General features: G+C 35.7%; 1 protein-coding gene across 1 annotated transcript in view; it reads right to left on the bottom strand.

Annotated features, from left to right (window-relative positions):
- LOC136408080 (uncharacterized) overlaps nucleotides 1-16,994 on the bottom strand; it is a 57,908-nt gene that overhangs the window by 32,836 nt on the left and 8,078 nt on the right. Inside the window, exon 2 of the mRNA XM_066388859.1 lies at nucleotides 12,631-12,720. Within this exon, the coding sequence (XP_066244956.1) occupies nucleotides 12,631-12,694 (64 nt within the window). The 5' untranslated portion in view covers nucleotides 12,695-12,720. The remainder of the gene's footprint in view (nucleotides 1-12,630; nucleotides 12,721-16,994) is intronic.

Below are 16,994 nucleotides of genomic sequence, written 5' to 3'. Positions count from 1 at the left end.
GTTCCTTATATCGAAAGTTTACTTGAAGGATCATTTCGCTTTTCTTCTATACTTCAAACTCACTGAGTTATTCAGGTGATTTGATGCGGTTGACCGTTTCCCCACACAAAAACGAATTCCAGCTTTGCCAGACAGAAAGACTTTTACCTTTTACATGTGGGATTTTTCCAATTTTCCTTTTTGTCTCACACTTCCTTCTGCAAAGAAATCTTTTGTTTATAGAACAAAACGGAAAAAGTTAAAGTGAATATTTGTTTGACACAGATATAGAAGACAAGTTTACAAACATTTCTTACTTTATCAAGTTATTCTATTTTTTATTGTTAGACTTAGCTTATCTATGATGACTTAGGTGAATTGTGGACGTGGTCAATACAAAATCTATTTCCGACTGATATTGAAGAAACACTTTCAAATATTACCTTATTTAGAAGAATCTCATTTAATTTTGCTTAAAACTCGTTTTAAAGTTATAGTGAAAAAAACAATCACAGGTAGATAAGAAAAATTTGTATCGACAAGGAACCACAGAATTTTATTTAAAATTTTCATGTTCTTTTTTGTAGGTAGTTTGGCTTATCCACAAGGCCTGCTCATCTCTCTGTAATGACTATCTTTGATAATCCTTTAAAAATTAAACCTTTAGTCTGCAGCAATAGCATAATATAATAGTTATCTATGTAATAAGAACGCATAATATACTTGTACGTGTAAGATTTTATGAGACCAACCAGTTCATGACCAGGCGAGCTTGCAAGTGAGTATCAGATCCGAATGCCTATAATTTTCTCGATGGTGCAAATCTTTCGGGAATTTTTTTCCAAACTCTTCACAAAATTTTGTCATTGTGGTTGTTAGAACTCATAAATATACTTATTATCAAACACCGCCAGTGTGATTAATTTGTCAACACGTCATCTAAGAATGTTTACCAGTGACGGTAGATTTATTTTATTTCAGTTTAGTCTAATTTATAAGTTATGCCCTTTGTATCAGTAATTAATGAGTCTGGAAAAAAATTCAATTACGTCTCCTTCTTCTTTTCTCAAGCTGATTTCTTGAGGGAAAACTTAGTTAGGTTTGAGACACCACACGAAAGGTCTCGATCTCATTCTCTAACTCAATTGACAATTTACTCGATTTCTTAATAATAACCTTTTGTTAATTAGTATTACGCAGTGAATTACAATAAACCTTAACTTAAAATGTGAGAGTTATTACTTCACGAACAGTGTCTCTGAGACTGTAAAACCCAGAGTGGTCCGCAAGTGAACAATCCAGTCAAACTTAACTACTAGGAAAAATCAACATTTGGTTCATCGAATCTCTGTTCAACTCAGATTCTTCCGCGAACCCAACAACAATGGTTCTACCTCGGCCAGTTTCGGGACAATTAAACTTTTCTTTGATTCGGGTGAATAGAGAGTATCGTGTCGATTCGATGTATATCACCGTTGGACCATTTCGAAGATCGTTTTAAAAGCTTAAAAATTGGGCAAACAGCGAAAAATCCTACGGTTTTTTAGCCCTGGCACGTTTCGAGTCACTTCCGCATCATTTCTGCGCGTGTCATCCGATAGATGTTATCGGGGCACAGTTTTTTTCAGCTTCACCTCTGTTGCAATTTATTGTAGCTTAAAAGCTACATAGGATTAAAATTATTGATATTTTTGAAAATTTTATGTTTGGATTGGGTTTCCTGCAGAAACATTGAGATTTTCGGCATAAGATTCTCCCGGATGAAATGAGAGTTGCCTTTCAACTAGTATCAGACCGTTTTCGAGATATCGTCGTTCACAGTTAGCTATTCTTTTTTGCTACTATTCTCTAAACGAAATAACAATGTTTGCAAATTTTTGTGAATTTTTGCTATGCGCCGCTATATAGTACATATTTCGTATTAGTTTGTTAATTTGAAAAGAATGAACACTTGAGTGCTCTATCAAATGGCACTTGGCTGTGTTTTCTGTGACTTTGTTCTCGAAGTTCGTTTATTTTCATCAGTTTATGTTAATTATATTTACATTTATAATGTTTCGAAATAACTTCTAATATATCGAATAATGAAGCCCGTGGTATCACAAACTTTCCTTTTGGAAACAAAATTGTAATTTGTACCAATACACATCCACTTTCCATAAATCTCTTTGAATACTGATATGAATAGTACGCTTTGAGAACTTGTTTATGGCTTATACTGTATAAAGTTTATTGCCCAGTAAAAGTAGGGCGAGTTGTAAAAATGGACAATTTATAGCCTGTATTTTTTGACGTATAACTGTATTCATTGCTGAGAGAATTTTATGTTCCATGTTATGTAAAATTTACTGCTAATACAATGCCTTGGACGAGTTTAATCATGCTCATTTACGATTTCATGATTAATTGAAATGTTATCCTATAAGATGTAAAGACACACAATGCTAGACAACTTGATAAGTTCGCAATGCTCCTTCAACTCAATAAAACTAAAACAGAGCAATGAAAGTCAGCGATCCACAGCAAAGAATCTTTTGTGCAGTCCTGCAAGTGTCCAACGATAAGTCAGCATTATTTACTGCACGTTTTAAGACCAGACATTTTGCTAGAGAATAGCAGCGGACTTGGCTGCATCAATTAATTTTTAATATAGAATGCAGCTGTTGACTGCTGCGACTCGCTTTTTGACGTTATTATTATTGCCTGGGAGCAACGCTATGCAATATGTTGCAGACGCATATTATGAAGTTCTCTCTTTTACGTTTTAGAAGATTTTATGCGCTATTAAAAAAATTACATTAATCATACATTGTGCTGGATTGTTGCAATTGAATCACCATGTAGAACTGTGACGTAAATATTAGGTGATGTCAGAAGGGTCAAATGAACATATACGTTCCTGTCCAGCTCCAAAAGTGTAACGGACTGAGACACGTTCACGTGGTCCATCATGGACAAACGGCCGGCTGTCGTTTTGTACAATGTTGCCGCATGACTTATTTTTGCAGCGATTATAAGGATTTCAGTAATTTCCGCTTAAATAGCTCATGCTCTATTTGCAAACGTAATTTTCCAAAAATATAGAACAGGCTCGTTTCTATTGAACGTATTTTTTTGCCAACGTCGAAAGAGCGCGTTATCGTCATCGCTTTTATACGTAGCGAAACAAATATACGGTCCACTGAACCGATTTGTTCACATTGGAGTCATTCGATCAGGGCCTATTAATTTCGCGCAATGATGGACACAGATTGTTTAGTGTATTCAGTTATACTTTCATTTTGTAAATTGATTATTTACAGATTGACCCTTATGTCCGAAATGATACTATAAATTAATTCCTATAGAGGTCACATTCAGTGATACGATTTGAATACGCTTTTTCCTAAAGGAATATTTTGAAGGTAAAAAAGGTTATATTTGAATTTATGAATGATATTACAGCAAAATCGTAAAAAAGCGGGATTTCTTCCGATTCATATTAGGTAAAGCTCGGAATGCTAAAGCAAATTTTGCCACTGTTCCAAGGCAATTAATTTACTGTATAAGTCAGATAAAGAAGCGGTGCCGGTGCCCGAACAAAGCTTCCTGGTTAAAATAAAACAATAAGTTTCTTCGGGTCGAAATAATTAATTTTGTTAGTTTCAAACACTATCTACTTGTTTTTGTTAGAACTCTCCTCTAGCTGCATAGCAAATAACTGAAATAAATTTATAACTACGTAAGAAAGTTTTGCAAATGAAAATAGTTGCAAGAGTTTGCGTCGAGTTCTACTCAACAACAAGGGAATATGAAATTTGTCGAAATAAGTACTCAGAAGAGATTTGTAAAGAAGTTTCACGTCACATACGAGAGGCAATTTTCAATATGTTAATGCAAAGAAAGGTTTTTGCCTTTGACAAGGCACTAAATCGCCGTTTTACTAAATATCTTTTATGGCTCATAAAAACTTTTGCCATATTCATCCGCCAAACTTGGTTTATTTTGCACTTAATTTAGGAAAAACAATCTATAAAATCGGACCGGATTCGTGTTCTACTATCTCCGACAGAAATCCAATCAACTTTAGTCGGTCTATTTGTGTGTCCGGCTCGTCAGACAAGGCTATAAAAGACTTTTGACGACGACTATACTTCATAGCGAGACATGAATTCTTTTATTCTTGTTTTATGTCTGGATTCACTGGGCAAGGCGGCAAGAATTTCAGCATTTTTCTAACAAATTGTTGAACAACAGGCGTTATAATAAAATTTATTGTATCAAACCAGTCAACTTTCTAGAACATGATGATGAAAATGTTTCCAACAATCGTAGTATTTTCATCTTGAACTTCCAAGAGCTTTCATGGTTTCCGACCTATCCAAACTATATCTATGACTGTTGACACAACCAAAAATTATCGGCCACGACAAGTAGCAAAGAGAGATAAAAAGAAAAACGGTGAGTAAAGAAGGAAAATAAAAAATAAAAAATAATTTGAAAGAGGAATCCAATGGAAAAATAAAGGTGATTCGGTGATAGTCGATGGAATGCAGAAAAATACAAGCGCCGGAACAGAAAAGGTCGTTGAGTGCAAGAAATGTTGAATCCGCAAAATCAAGAAGGAAATAGATTAAAAAGAAGGTTGCTTGTGCCATTGAAGGTGGTATAAAGAAAAAAAAATGAAATTGGATTCGACAAGCATCGAAATAGGAAAAGGAGAAAGTCGTCACGCGTCAAGTCAACAAGGCCTCGGGGACCCCTAGAGAAAATTGACAAGAGTCGTGAGAACAAAAACAGCAAATTCAGGAAGGACCGGTTTAAGTAGAGAAAATAGTTCACAAATGCCAGAGAAAGAAAAAAAGAGAGGCCTATAACACACAAGAAAGCAGTGCCATCAAAGAAGTAAGTAGTTTTATAAGAACTGAAATGAGAAATAATCCTTTTCTGAAAAACGTCAGATACTTAATGAAAATAAAATAGACGAGTTGCGTGAGTTTGATAAAAGAAACTTGAGTTGATGAGTACCGTGTCAAAACCAGATGATGCAGTAAAATAGGATGATTCCCATAATCGACAAGTCAACAAGAACCGAGGAAGGAGAATGTGGCTCGACAAGTGCCAATATCGAAAATAAAGGGGAATCCGACAAGCGGCAGGTGGGTCAAGAATGAAAAGGAAAGTAGAATTGAAAAGAGACTCGGGGCACTAAGTCAACATAATCTCTGCGACCTAATCTGACACCAGTAAACAGACACACTGGAGCCGAAACAGGAAACAAAACAGATCCATCAAGCGCCGATCCCACAAAAATAAGGATCCAAGATAAAAAAGGGTGGACAAGATTACAAATAGAAATAAATGTGACTCTGACAATCCCTATGTCAAAAATGAACATGAACAATGAAAAGCGCCAAGTAAATAGGAATGCAAGACCAGCGAGGAAAAATAAGTTCAACAAGCGCTAAATTGAAAAATATAGAAGAATCCGACTAGCACTAAGGTAAAGAACAGAATGGAGAGGCGAAGCTTGGCAAGCGCCAAATTAACGTGAATTCTGGAACAAAAAGAGGATGGAACAGAGAGAGACGACAAGCACCGATTCAGCAAGAATAATGGGTAACCAAGAAAAAATTAAACTTGACAATCGAGAAAAGGGCGAATGCAACAATTACGAAGGCAACAAGAATATCAGGAGCAATAAAAAAAGAAAAACTACGATAAGTGCCAATTTAGAAAGGAAGCCGGCAGTCGCCGAACCTGGAGGAGAAGAAAAGTAGTCTGGACAAGACGCAGGGAAATGTATTTTGTGTCTGTGTTTGTTTAGAATTTAAATACGATGGATTCAAAGACCTTGTCGGAAAGACCCAATTACTGTATCTTGTTGTGCCACCGAAATGTAATGAGATTCCTTGGGAATGTCTAAATTATTCATATTGATGTTATATTCTAATCTTACTTCGAACTAATCCATTTTGGAGTGTCTTGATCAGAGTTTCTCGAAGTTACCACTAGGAAATCCTCAGACACTTAACCCCACACTTTTCTATCTCAATTTCACGGAAATTCTTTCTCAGACAGCAACCCTAGCTAAAATTGTGCCAGTGTACTTTACAAACCACAAAAGGTCCTTTCAGAAATAACATTTTAACGTCGTCCAATCCATTATCTAACAAAACAGTGTTTGCAAGTTCCCCTCGAGCCGGATCCATTGTAGCCGGAATACTTGTTCCCCTCCCTTGACCACTCCGAAACCAAACACGGAATAAGAATAAAAGCATCGATGTATAAAGTCGATGAAAGTCTTTTGTGGATGTTAAAGTTGATTGAATTTTTATCCTGCCATTACTGAAGTGAAGAAGAAGTTAGTGTGTAAAGAGATTTTGTATTTCATTGGTATGTAAATTACAAATGGAACTGAGATCAACTTAAAACCGATGAGGAACGACAGTTTTTTAATTCTCCTTCATTCCTCACTCGTGCAAAGATAAAAATAATTTTCGTTTTTGTGGTGGTATTGGCTCAACGGAACGTTGAAAGTATAACAAAAATCACGGATTAAATTGGAAGTGCATCTTAGGGTTTGTTCGAAGCGTCAAATTTAAGATCTCCTTTTCCCGGCATGTTCGATTCCTCCCCCATAAATATCCCGCATAAACTGCTGAGAATATAAAAAGGAAAATTGGTTGCCAAATATATTCAGGGCAGCTTAGGAAATATTTCCCTTGGTCTTTTCCGTTCAATATTTCACACTTTAAAAATCCACGCTGCATACGAAATTTATCCCGGTAAAACAAAATGCGCTATCGTATATCTTTTGAAAATGCAAGCACTCTCGCAGTTCTTCTATCATATAAACGAAAAAGGGCCGTCTGAAACATGTTTATTCAAAGCGAAACTTTCGCAAAAGAAACGAACGAAAGAATTTGTATAATCCGGGGGGCGTGTAGTTAAGGACGACATAAACTTTTTTTACGCTCACTTTTTGTTTGGAGAACCGTTCTGAATGCGAGAAATTAATGTTTATGTACATGTTTGATGATTAACTCTCATTAGTATTCATTGACTTTGATCTTTCAATTTATACAATCACAACAATAATCAAGTCCATTGATGACTCGCTAATCTCCTTTGAACCCAATTTTCACAGCAAATTTGAAACTTGACTGGCAAATAGAATCCGGATGGCTTCATGAATAAGCCATCCCATACCCACGAATTCCCCATTAATATGCATGCATGTCGGTTACGATAAGCTAATTTGTACGAAAATTAGTATTTCTTTGGGAAAGTGTTGTTATCGGGCTTGTGAGTAAATTAACACTTTATTGCTACGAGGTAATACTATAGTGCATTATTTAATAGGATTTAGAGGCCAATAATGCCACTTCAACCGCCCTAAAATTCGGCATGTGAATATTTTAAATCGTAGATGTGCGGTAAATTGAAATAAGGGTGGATTAAACCAGACTACTATATGTAAACAATAATAATTAACACGACACAAATTTACTGCTTGAGTTTAGGGAGTGCATAATTGCTGGAAGTTTGTGCCTATAAATTGCAGCTGTAGGAGACATCCTATGGCAGCTGACAGGAAATACTCTCTTTCTCTGTTTAGAACTTTGCAACAATTTCAGCACTCTAAAATCATTCTATTACTATATAAAGCCTCAACTTCCAATTTTCCACCTTGTTCGAGTACGTAATATCCAGACAACGTCATTATTAATCCCGACATTAAAAGTTTTTCCTGGATTTTTAATATGGAAATCTGCTTAGCAGGCGAGGATCCGGCTGGGATTTAATTTTCCACACCATTAGCCAAATTATCCAAAATATTGGGCAATTTTCCTTTAGGCGTTGAAATATTAAATCTTCCAGGTTATAGGCCACAAAACCAAAAAGTCTACTTGAGTAATTCTTAAATAAACTGCTTGTTTATGACAAGGAGATCTTGCTAAGATCAATTTTCTACTTAAACGTCGATAATAATATACCTAATTGTAGGAATAAATCACGCTCGAGCTGGAGGGCTAAGGGCTATGTCATCACAGAAGGGCGCCAGCTGCAAGCATTCAAATAAAACTGTTATCTTGCCTGTTGATAGGAAAAGTTTAAAGAGGTTCACTTCGAAATTGGAAATTCCAACGTTTGCTCCCTTATTTGAATCAATATTTCAGTTCAATCTTTTTTGCAGTAATTTTAATATTCTTCATCACCGTTTCCTTCTTAAATCTTAAATTTCCTCTTAAATGGATGCAAATATCTATTAGAAACTTGGCGATTAATCGATCTTAATTGGCTTGGAATTCCGTACTATTAATTATCACAAGCGGGTGCATCTGTTTAAAGTTTCAGTTTGTAGGTCAACCGCAAAGAGGGGGATTTGATTGAGTGTGAAATATGGAAGGCAAATTATTAGAGACGTTTCATGTGGTCCTATTTGAAATGAACTGGAAATTTTGACAAAAGGGTGTCAAAGCAGGTGAATTGAAAGAAATTTGAAAAGATTTGGGGAGCGAGAGGAGAGAAGTAGGAAGAGAAAGAAGGGGAGGGGTAATTTAATCTCAACTTAACTGAACTTCCTGAAAACTCTGTGGTTACTTAAAAACGAAACTCCTTAGAAAATGTCAGAAACTCTTGAAGGAATACCAATAAAAGGATATTAAATACAAAAAGTTGGTGCATATTTTGGAAATTATGATCAGGTGGGTTTTTGCTTTTTTCCAGTTTTCAATCAGGTTTTCATGATTTATGAAAGCGACTGACATATAATGACAGAAAACTTCTCAATTAAGTAAATTTGGATATCTAAGAAGTCCAAAAAAGTTGAAGCTACTGAAGATTTCTCCAAAAGCCAATTTTCCTATTGAGAGAAACTCCGGTAGCTCAGAAATCCAGTAAGTTCTTTTAGAAGTTAAAAAAAGTTTTTATGGTGTTCAGAATATTTCACTTCGAAAGAGTTTCTATTAGTTTGAAAAGCTGTTAGCTTTATAAATAAGTTAGGGTTCTTAAAAAGTTCAGAAAAGTGCCTCATCATGTCAGTTCCGAGTTCTGACTCGTTAAGTTACATCCAAAGGTTAGTTTCCGAATTAAAGATCCTCCCGGTAGTTCAGAAATGCAACAAGTTTCTTAATAAAGTTAATCAAAATTTCTAAAATATTTACAATACTTCTCTTTTAAATTAAACTCATTTTTTCTAAAGAATATTTCAAGTTGTTTAGGCTGGTTTCTTAAAAAGTTTAGAAAGGTGTAGGTAAGTTTTTGTTACTGAAATTCCCCATAGATTAATTTTACTCTTAAGGAACAACTTAGAAGAACCGATACCTTAGAAATCCACTAGGTGAATAGGACATATTAGGATACCCAAACCAGGATACTAAAGGGTTCAGAGATATATTTTTTTAAGTACAGTGTCCACTACTTAGGGCCATTTGCGTCAATTTTCGCTAGGCTACACTTCGGCCTAAGCTTAGCTTTAATGACAGTTGTGGACGTAGTTACATATACGTGTTAACTTAAGCCACGCTTACCTTAAGCTTGGCTTATAGATCTGCCATGAACACGAGTATTAAAAATCTGTTAAGGAACCGAAAAATTTCGCGAGCCCGAAAAATTTTCTTCTAAAATTAGTTTTGGTTTTTGAAATTCATTAGAAATAAAATCCCTAAATGAAAAACACAAAATTTTCGGCGCCAGTGCCAGTAATATTATTGGCACCGATGCTTCAAAATTTACAAGTCTGCACACCCAAAATCACTGGCATTAGTCAACAGGCGAAAATGATTCATGCACATATAAACCGCTTTGGTATCCTAAGGCAACAATTTGTGCCAACTTACTAACGGGTGTATCAAAAAATTTCTGATCAAACGTGTTTCGGACAAATTTTGTTTGCTGCATGCATATCGCTGCTAAGTTCGTCTTTAAATCCGACTTTTACCTTGAGATATTTTACCTGTAAATAGTGAATTAAGTTTCGATATAAAAATCATGTTTAAACATTTCTCTATAGCAATCTTGACCAGGAATTCTTTAATACGCCCTTTATATTAAAATAAGTGGAATTTTTTGGCGCCAATAATTACATTGGAGCTGGCGCCAATAAACTGTGCATGTGTAAATCCTGCTTAAGTTACGTACAAAGTTTTTATTAGGTGGCGTTGTTAAATCATTGCTTAAATTTGGTTTGCATAAACTTGGTACTCGTAAATTTTGATGCCAATTAGAAATATATGTATTACGGTCATAATAAAAGCAATTCCATATAAACAAATTTCTTACGTTTATTTAACCATTAAGATTTTTCGAGAGCTTCATCTGGAGTGACAGTAAGAGGAAATTCTATGCAGAATTAGAGAGAAAAGATATAGAAACTGAGTACAATTAAGAATTTTATACCACAACAGAACTTTAGTCGTTTCACCTTAGAAGAACTACTTGTTTCTCTGCATCTCGAAAAAATGTCACAACATTAATATTCTGCTAAATTTAAAAATTGCAAAAGAATTCTTAGAGGAAGACGTGAGGAACATTACCAACTTTAATTTATGTTTGTCACATGAATTTCATTTAAAAACTTCCCACAACAAATCAAACTATTAGAGTTTTAATAAATAAAACGAGGAACTAGATACGTCGATTCCTAGAAAATTTCATTCCAATCCATCAAAATGCTGCATAAAAATTTGAGGTTTTTCAGAAAATATAGGATCTTAGAAAAAATCATTTAAAGACTCAAAAAATGTTAAATACAATCAAAGGAATACTCTTTCTGCACCTCCTATTGAGGTTTTTGGAATGCTCGAGAAGAAATTAGATAAACCATTTTGGAGGTCAATGAAAATCGTGAGAAATAACCTGCAAACTTAATTTGAGCAAAATTAAAGATAATGTAGAAAAGACGAAGGTGGAAAATTTTATGGCCAATATTTTCACATTACTCCCAAATTTTCACATTACAGCTGCAGTAATTTATGGAACTTTTTCGCTCCATAAATCAATATGATTCAAATTGCATTTTTCTCTGTTAAGATAAACAAATACATTTCAATGGAATCAATTTCCTCCGCAAAACCCAATTCAAAGCCTCTCCCAACCCAAATCAGACAACTCAAATTTCCTCCAATATCCCAATCCCGATTCAATTTTCAAATTACATTCGCCCCCGAATGTTTATACGCATGATAATTCATTGTAAACGAGCCTAAATGTATTATGGGAATATTTTGCCCCGGACCTGCACATAATATCGGTATTATGTCTCTAGTCATTACCGAAACAATGGGATTGTGTTTGGGAGAGCATCTTTCCAATCCCACAATTAATCAGCTTTCAGATTCACTTAAGACTCGTCAAGATCGAGGATTTAGTGTGAATGCGGGTCTCGGTGGTGTTATAACAAATAGAATTCATGCTGGCAAAGTTTTCAGTTTTAGCCCTGACTTGAATATAGAAATCTGAAATAAAGAACGTATTTGTTTAAATCAGGAGTATCTGAAATTTCATACATGATTGAAGAATTTTTCGGATTCACACTCACTACTCAGCAATTTTTAGTTCTTTTATCGCCCGCTTCTTCCCTCTTGATTTTAATTTTTTTTCCTCGTACGTAAGGAAATCATCCTATGCAAACCACAGGAAAATTTTAAAAGAAAACTATGGAATGGCTTCTCTTTCAGCATAGCTAAAAGGATTTTTCCGGCACGACACAATAACACTGCGGGGAAAACTTTAAACTTGCCGGAATAAAGCCACTTTCTATAGATTTCCTAAGAGAAGTTGAAAATTCCGTAATCGATTTACGACAAAAGTCAGGTTGCGTAGTTCTGCTTCGAAACTAAATGTAAAATTGGTTCTGGGGAAATATTGAAAAATTCTCCCTGATTTGTAACTTTAAAAGAAGCAGTAATTCTTGTAATCTCGACCATTTCAGGCATTGCATGAATAAATTAGGTCTCATATTTGAGATCGGAATGTAAATCATGTGGAAGAATTACAATTCTCATTCCCTCCTTAAAGAATAATTTGCATTTAAATCGGACCACAGTCGCACATCTTCAGCAACCTCTAAAATTTAAGGACTCGATGAAGAAGTTCATTGTTCTAGTTAATATTTGAACTTATCTCCGAAGGAGACTTAAACACCCTTAAAACTTCTTGGCAAAGTTTTTATGTTGCAGAGTAAACTTTCTTCCCCGAATCGGCTAGATAAAATTCAGAGTATTTTTCCGGACCTTTCTTCATTAAACTTAATTTCGTCTGGCATATCCCACTTGCTAATGAACACCCGAAAATCTGGGCAGAGACGTGAATCTAATTTCATCGAAAATTAAATCGTTTTGTGCAAATTAGCCAGTTGGCAAAAGCGCTGAGGCCGTAAATTTATTTCGTTCGGACATTGGGTTGGCAATTCTGGAACATTCAAAGTTAGAGCTGTAAACTTCCTATGTGCATGAGCAATTTAAGTTACAGCATGTGCATGGGCACTTAGAGGACATCAAGTTCTTAGTTATGTCCTGCGTCAATCTGTTTCATTGCTCTCGCGCCAGTGGTTTTTGTATTTATTTCTCGTCCGGAAGCCGGTCGTTGCGTTGTTGGGTTTTATGGGAGATTCGTGTTATCCAGATATTAGACCAAATAGCTACATTACTAGCATAGGATTCTTACCTTTTCCGAGTAGAAATACTCCTGATAGCAGCAACACTAGCCTGGCACTAATCTCCGGTAACATCTTGAAGACTATTACTTTCCGTCAATCTGCAAACAAAAAAAATCTTTAAGTTTCTCCCAGATTCTTCAGAGGAAAGTTGTATTCCCACCGCACTTCTAGAGTGTAATTTACCGAAGCGAAAACTTGTCCACATGAGAGGGAGAATTTGTTTACCGTTAATTCATCCCAAGGGATCCTGATCCCGTCTCGATTTAATCCTATTATCATCGGAATCACGATCCGAAATCTCCAGACGCTCAAAAGGGAAACTGAAACGTGAAAGTTTTTCGATGGCAAAGTGCGGGTTCGAGAACATTCGACAGAAACGGACACTGAGGAGGGCCTTAAGCGTATTCAAAAACTCGGCACGTAAGAAAACGAGTTTCGAATTCCGCGTTGTTTCAAACAAAGATAAAGCCGAATTGGCAGGTTTGATGATGCAAAATTAACCCTTGGAAGGAGTCTTGCAATTGTGGATAAAGCGTTTTTAAGATTGATGTTGGAGTGGTCGTCCTGTAAAGAGAATTAACTGAATCTATTGAACTGGAAGAGGATTGGTAAATGAGGACACTATGAGAGGAATGAAATAAATACAAAGGAAATAGTTATTTGAGCAACAAGTAAGGAAAGTGCCACTTCGAGTCTCGCAAATAATTTGAGGTCCGGCGCAAAGCGGAGGGCATCAACATTCGAGGGGATAAAAGGCACTTTTCAATTCTTTTCGAAATTTCCGGATTTGCTATTTACATAACAAATGCGGAAAGTGATATTTTACCGAACACTGATAGCAATTGACCGCAGCAATCAACTCGGTGAAGACACTTCCGCACATGTTACATAGAATATATTTCCTACGAACACGTGTGCTAACTTTATTGCCTTTTGTAAGTACAGTTAAAAATTGGCCGCATTGCGCACTTGCGGTAAAATGTTTGCAAATACATGTGCGGTAAATAAATGAATCATTTGTATGCCAATGTCAGATACCCACAAAATTTGACAGTAACACATGCCAAGTCGATTCGCGCCCGGAAAAAACGTATTACGGCATACGTGAGGGGAAGTATTACTTACTTCAGCTTGCAAAGACATGCGGTAAAGTTACGTTGTCACATGCTTGTAAAGAAAATTCTTAAAATTTTAGGGTGCCCAATATTCTAAAGAACCATAAAACCTCATTATACAAGATGTCTCAGAAACATCGGTACAAATGAGTATAGCGCGCTAGGAGACAAGAATAGAGCGATTCATCAAAATATGCCTTATAAAAACGGAGCTTGTTTTCATTCTACAAGATGTTTAAGTTTTTTTTCATGTAAATTGGAAATAAATCACTTAGCTTTTGTTTTACCGACGTGAAATTGCTGCTAGGGGAGGTTTCGGGTACGATAAATTCTTTCTTATTCCAAGCTAGTTGCCAAACGGTGTTACCTACATCTTGCCGAGATACAAAGAATATATTTAACATTTTTATTAGTGTCGATAACTTCGATGCTTATACGGATTATAATACTTTGAACTCTTCTACATCAAAAAGGTACTGGCTAAAAAAAAATCTCAAATCGTTTTCCAGATATTTTCAATTAAGGTTTTCAGTGTACTGTCAAGGATTTATGAATACCATCAATTGAGATGAGAAATATAGTTTGTGTTCATGTGCAAACAAACTTTAGAATTCGACGTGCTTCTGAAAGGTATCTGGAACTTTATTCCAATAATAGACAACCAAATCATGGAACTTTCAAACAACTTTCGAACAAACTGGGTGGGACTGGTTCAATTTGTTCAAAACCAGATGACGGAAAATCAGAAATTTTCACTGTGAAAGAAGAAGAAATCTTCAACCGAATTCTGTAGGATCCAGAGGTTAGTTTAGTTTTGATCAGTTTGCCTTTATAAAACCTATCAAGTTTGGAAGTTTTAGCCTCTATGCAGAAGCAAGTACACTGAATGTGAAGAAAATTACAAAATACAAATTTGCAAGCAATCTGCTCTCGGGCCATTTCATTGGTTGAAATTGTTTTGAAAAGGATGAAAAGAAACGTAAATAGTTACAAAATAAAAATAAAACGAAAAATAAAATGATAATTAAAAAATTAATAAAAACGGTATTTCGTGGAACGCAAATCAATGTCGATAGATGGAATAAATGGGTAAAAACACACATTTTTGAACAAATCACGCTCTGCCGGAGTGCGAGTGTGTCTGCTTCAATTTATGAAACCCTCGCTAAATCTCAATAAAATGCTCAGTTGCAATACTTCCTTTAACTCATTAAATCAGAACCGAATTAAAATCCGCCATTCGAAGGACGAGTCCGGATTTTAATTAAAAGAGGCCATTGAATCCTCTGCATCGATGTCCATCACGTGCAGCGGCAAGCAGTGACTGGCCAATGCTGAAATGATCAGGATTTGCCTTCAATTTCCTGCTGATTAAACGAGGAATCTGCAAGTCGATAAGGTTAGAGCGATGGGATATTGGGTTTCGGCGATATTAGAGCTTTCCTTTGAGCTTTTCGGTGCGTGGAAAAGGGGGGTAATCACTCATTGTCTAGTTCATTATTTTCGAGTTCTTTTCAATATTGTGTCTATCTTCAAATAAAACTTCTTAAAACTAAGAGCCCCTGAGAAGAGTATTTCATTTTTCAGCCAAATGTTTAGAAAACTTTCAGCGTTTCTCTGTAGTCACTTTAAAGCCCTTTGATGAATCGCTGCTTGCAAATTGACATTCCCGTGCTTGTGAGCGATTACACACTTTTATGCAAAGCAGAACGAACACAAGACGGAGTGCCACGTTTGATCGATGTGTATCGCTAAAACTGAGACTAGTTGAGAGAAAATTACGTTACTTTCAGATGGCCTTTCTTCCGGTTGAAGTTTCAACAAATACCAATATTGGACAAAGTTTAATACCCCCGATAACAATCGGCAGCGGTGGCACAAAGCCGCCAACAAATCCTACTTCGAACGAATGTGATTTCCTACATTCCATAGAAACATTTTCCAATACCCACTGACCATATCTCGAAAGATCCCGAAAGCAAGGATCCTATTTTATAAGAACACCGACAATAACCCCCGTTCTTTTCTGTTTTCAAACATCTACTCCTCTAAGCCGTTCAAAGAAATATTGCTCCTGGGACCGTAAATTGGCGTGTGTTTATTTCGTTAGTCTGATTGGAAGGCAGTTTAAGACGACAATATCAGACCAATTTGGGATATAGATAGAAAATAAGTCACTCCAGGAGCAGAAAAGCGTGTTTTGGTTTATTTCTCCAGATATATCTCGTTTAGGGGCTTTAACTAAGAATAGGGCTAATTGGATACAATCCCTATATTGGAGTTTTTGTATTACTTAAAATCATCTCTAAGGTTCATATTTTCAACGAGGCAAGTTTCGTCCTTAGCGATACGGGTTCCCTTATAGAGAAATCCATTAGTTTAATATTCATTGAAGCGAACCTCTCCTTTTGGAGAAACACTAAATTAGATCCAGCGAGATAAAGGAAGCCTCGACGCAATCAAATATGTCACAATCTCTTCTACGTCTCTCCCAATTAGCTCCTTTATCCCCAAAGCCTTAGTTCCAAATATTTCTAAAGGAATAAAGTAAAAACGGCTTCCTTTCAACGGACTGAATTATTTCCTATCTATGTCCCAAATTGGCCCTCTATTGTCGTCTTAAACTGTCTTCCAATAAGACTAACGAAATAAATACACACCAATTTACGATTCTAAGGGCCATATTTCTTTTAGTGCCCGGAATTGGATCCTGCACTTGGAGATAAAGTTTGAGTTATGTATTAGGCATTGTCTTACAGTCTGAGGATTTCATTTTCCTTCCTTCGTAATGGAAGGTAGTTGAAATAGTGTAAAAATTTGAAACACCTAAAGGTGTCGTAGATGGAAACTTTTTATTTCCGTTCATAAATATTCTAATGTATATTAATTAAAGCGGGGTAACATCAAAGTCTTGTTGGATCGTAAAAACAGAAGCAACTAATTGCCCGAATTTTATCCATAATTATTCGGGATTTTAGAAGGCAAATTTTTCATAATTTATGGCACACGGAGGATTAAAGCACAATTAAGGACGAAAGGCTTTTTGCCGGTAATACGAAATTTACTGAGGTCCTGTAAAAAAATTAATTAAACCTTTACTGTAACCTCTTCAAGCAAGCACACTTCAATAAGGATAATAGGTCTATATAAAATGCTAATAAACGCTACTAATTTCGAATGATGAATTAACTGGGGATAGAAGATCAAATTGATGTTATACAATTCTTCGTCAATACTGAAGAGAGGCTCTTATTTGC

The sequence above is a fragment of the Euwallacea similis genome, chromosome 4 (genome assembly GCF_039881205.1).
Source record: "Euwallacea similis isolate ESF13 chromosome 4, ESF131.1, whole genome shotgun sequence".
NCBI lineage: Eukaryota > Metazoa > Arthropoda > Insecta > Coleoptera > Curculionidae > Euwallacea > Euwallacea similis.
The sequence above is the reverse complement of the archived record's forward strand: the minus strand, read 5'-3'. Positions and strand labels throughout refer to the sequence as shown.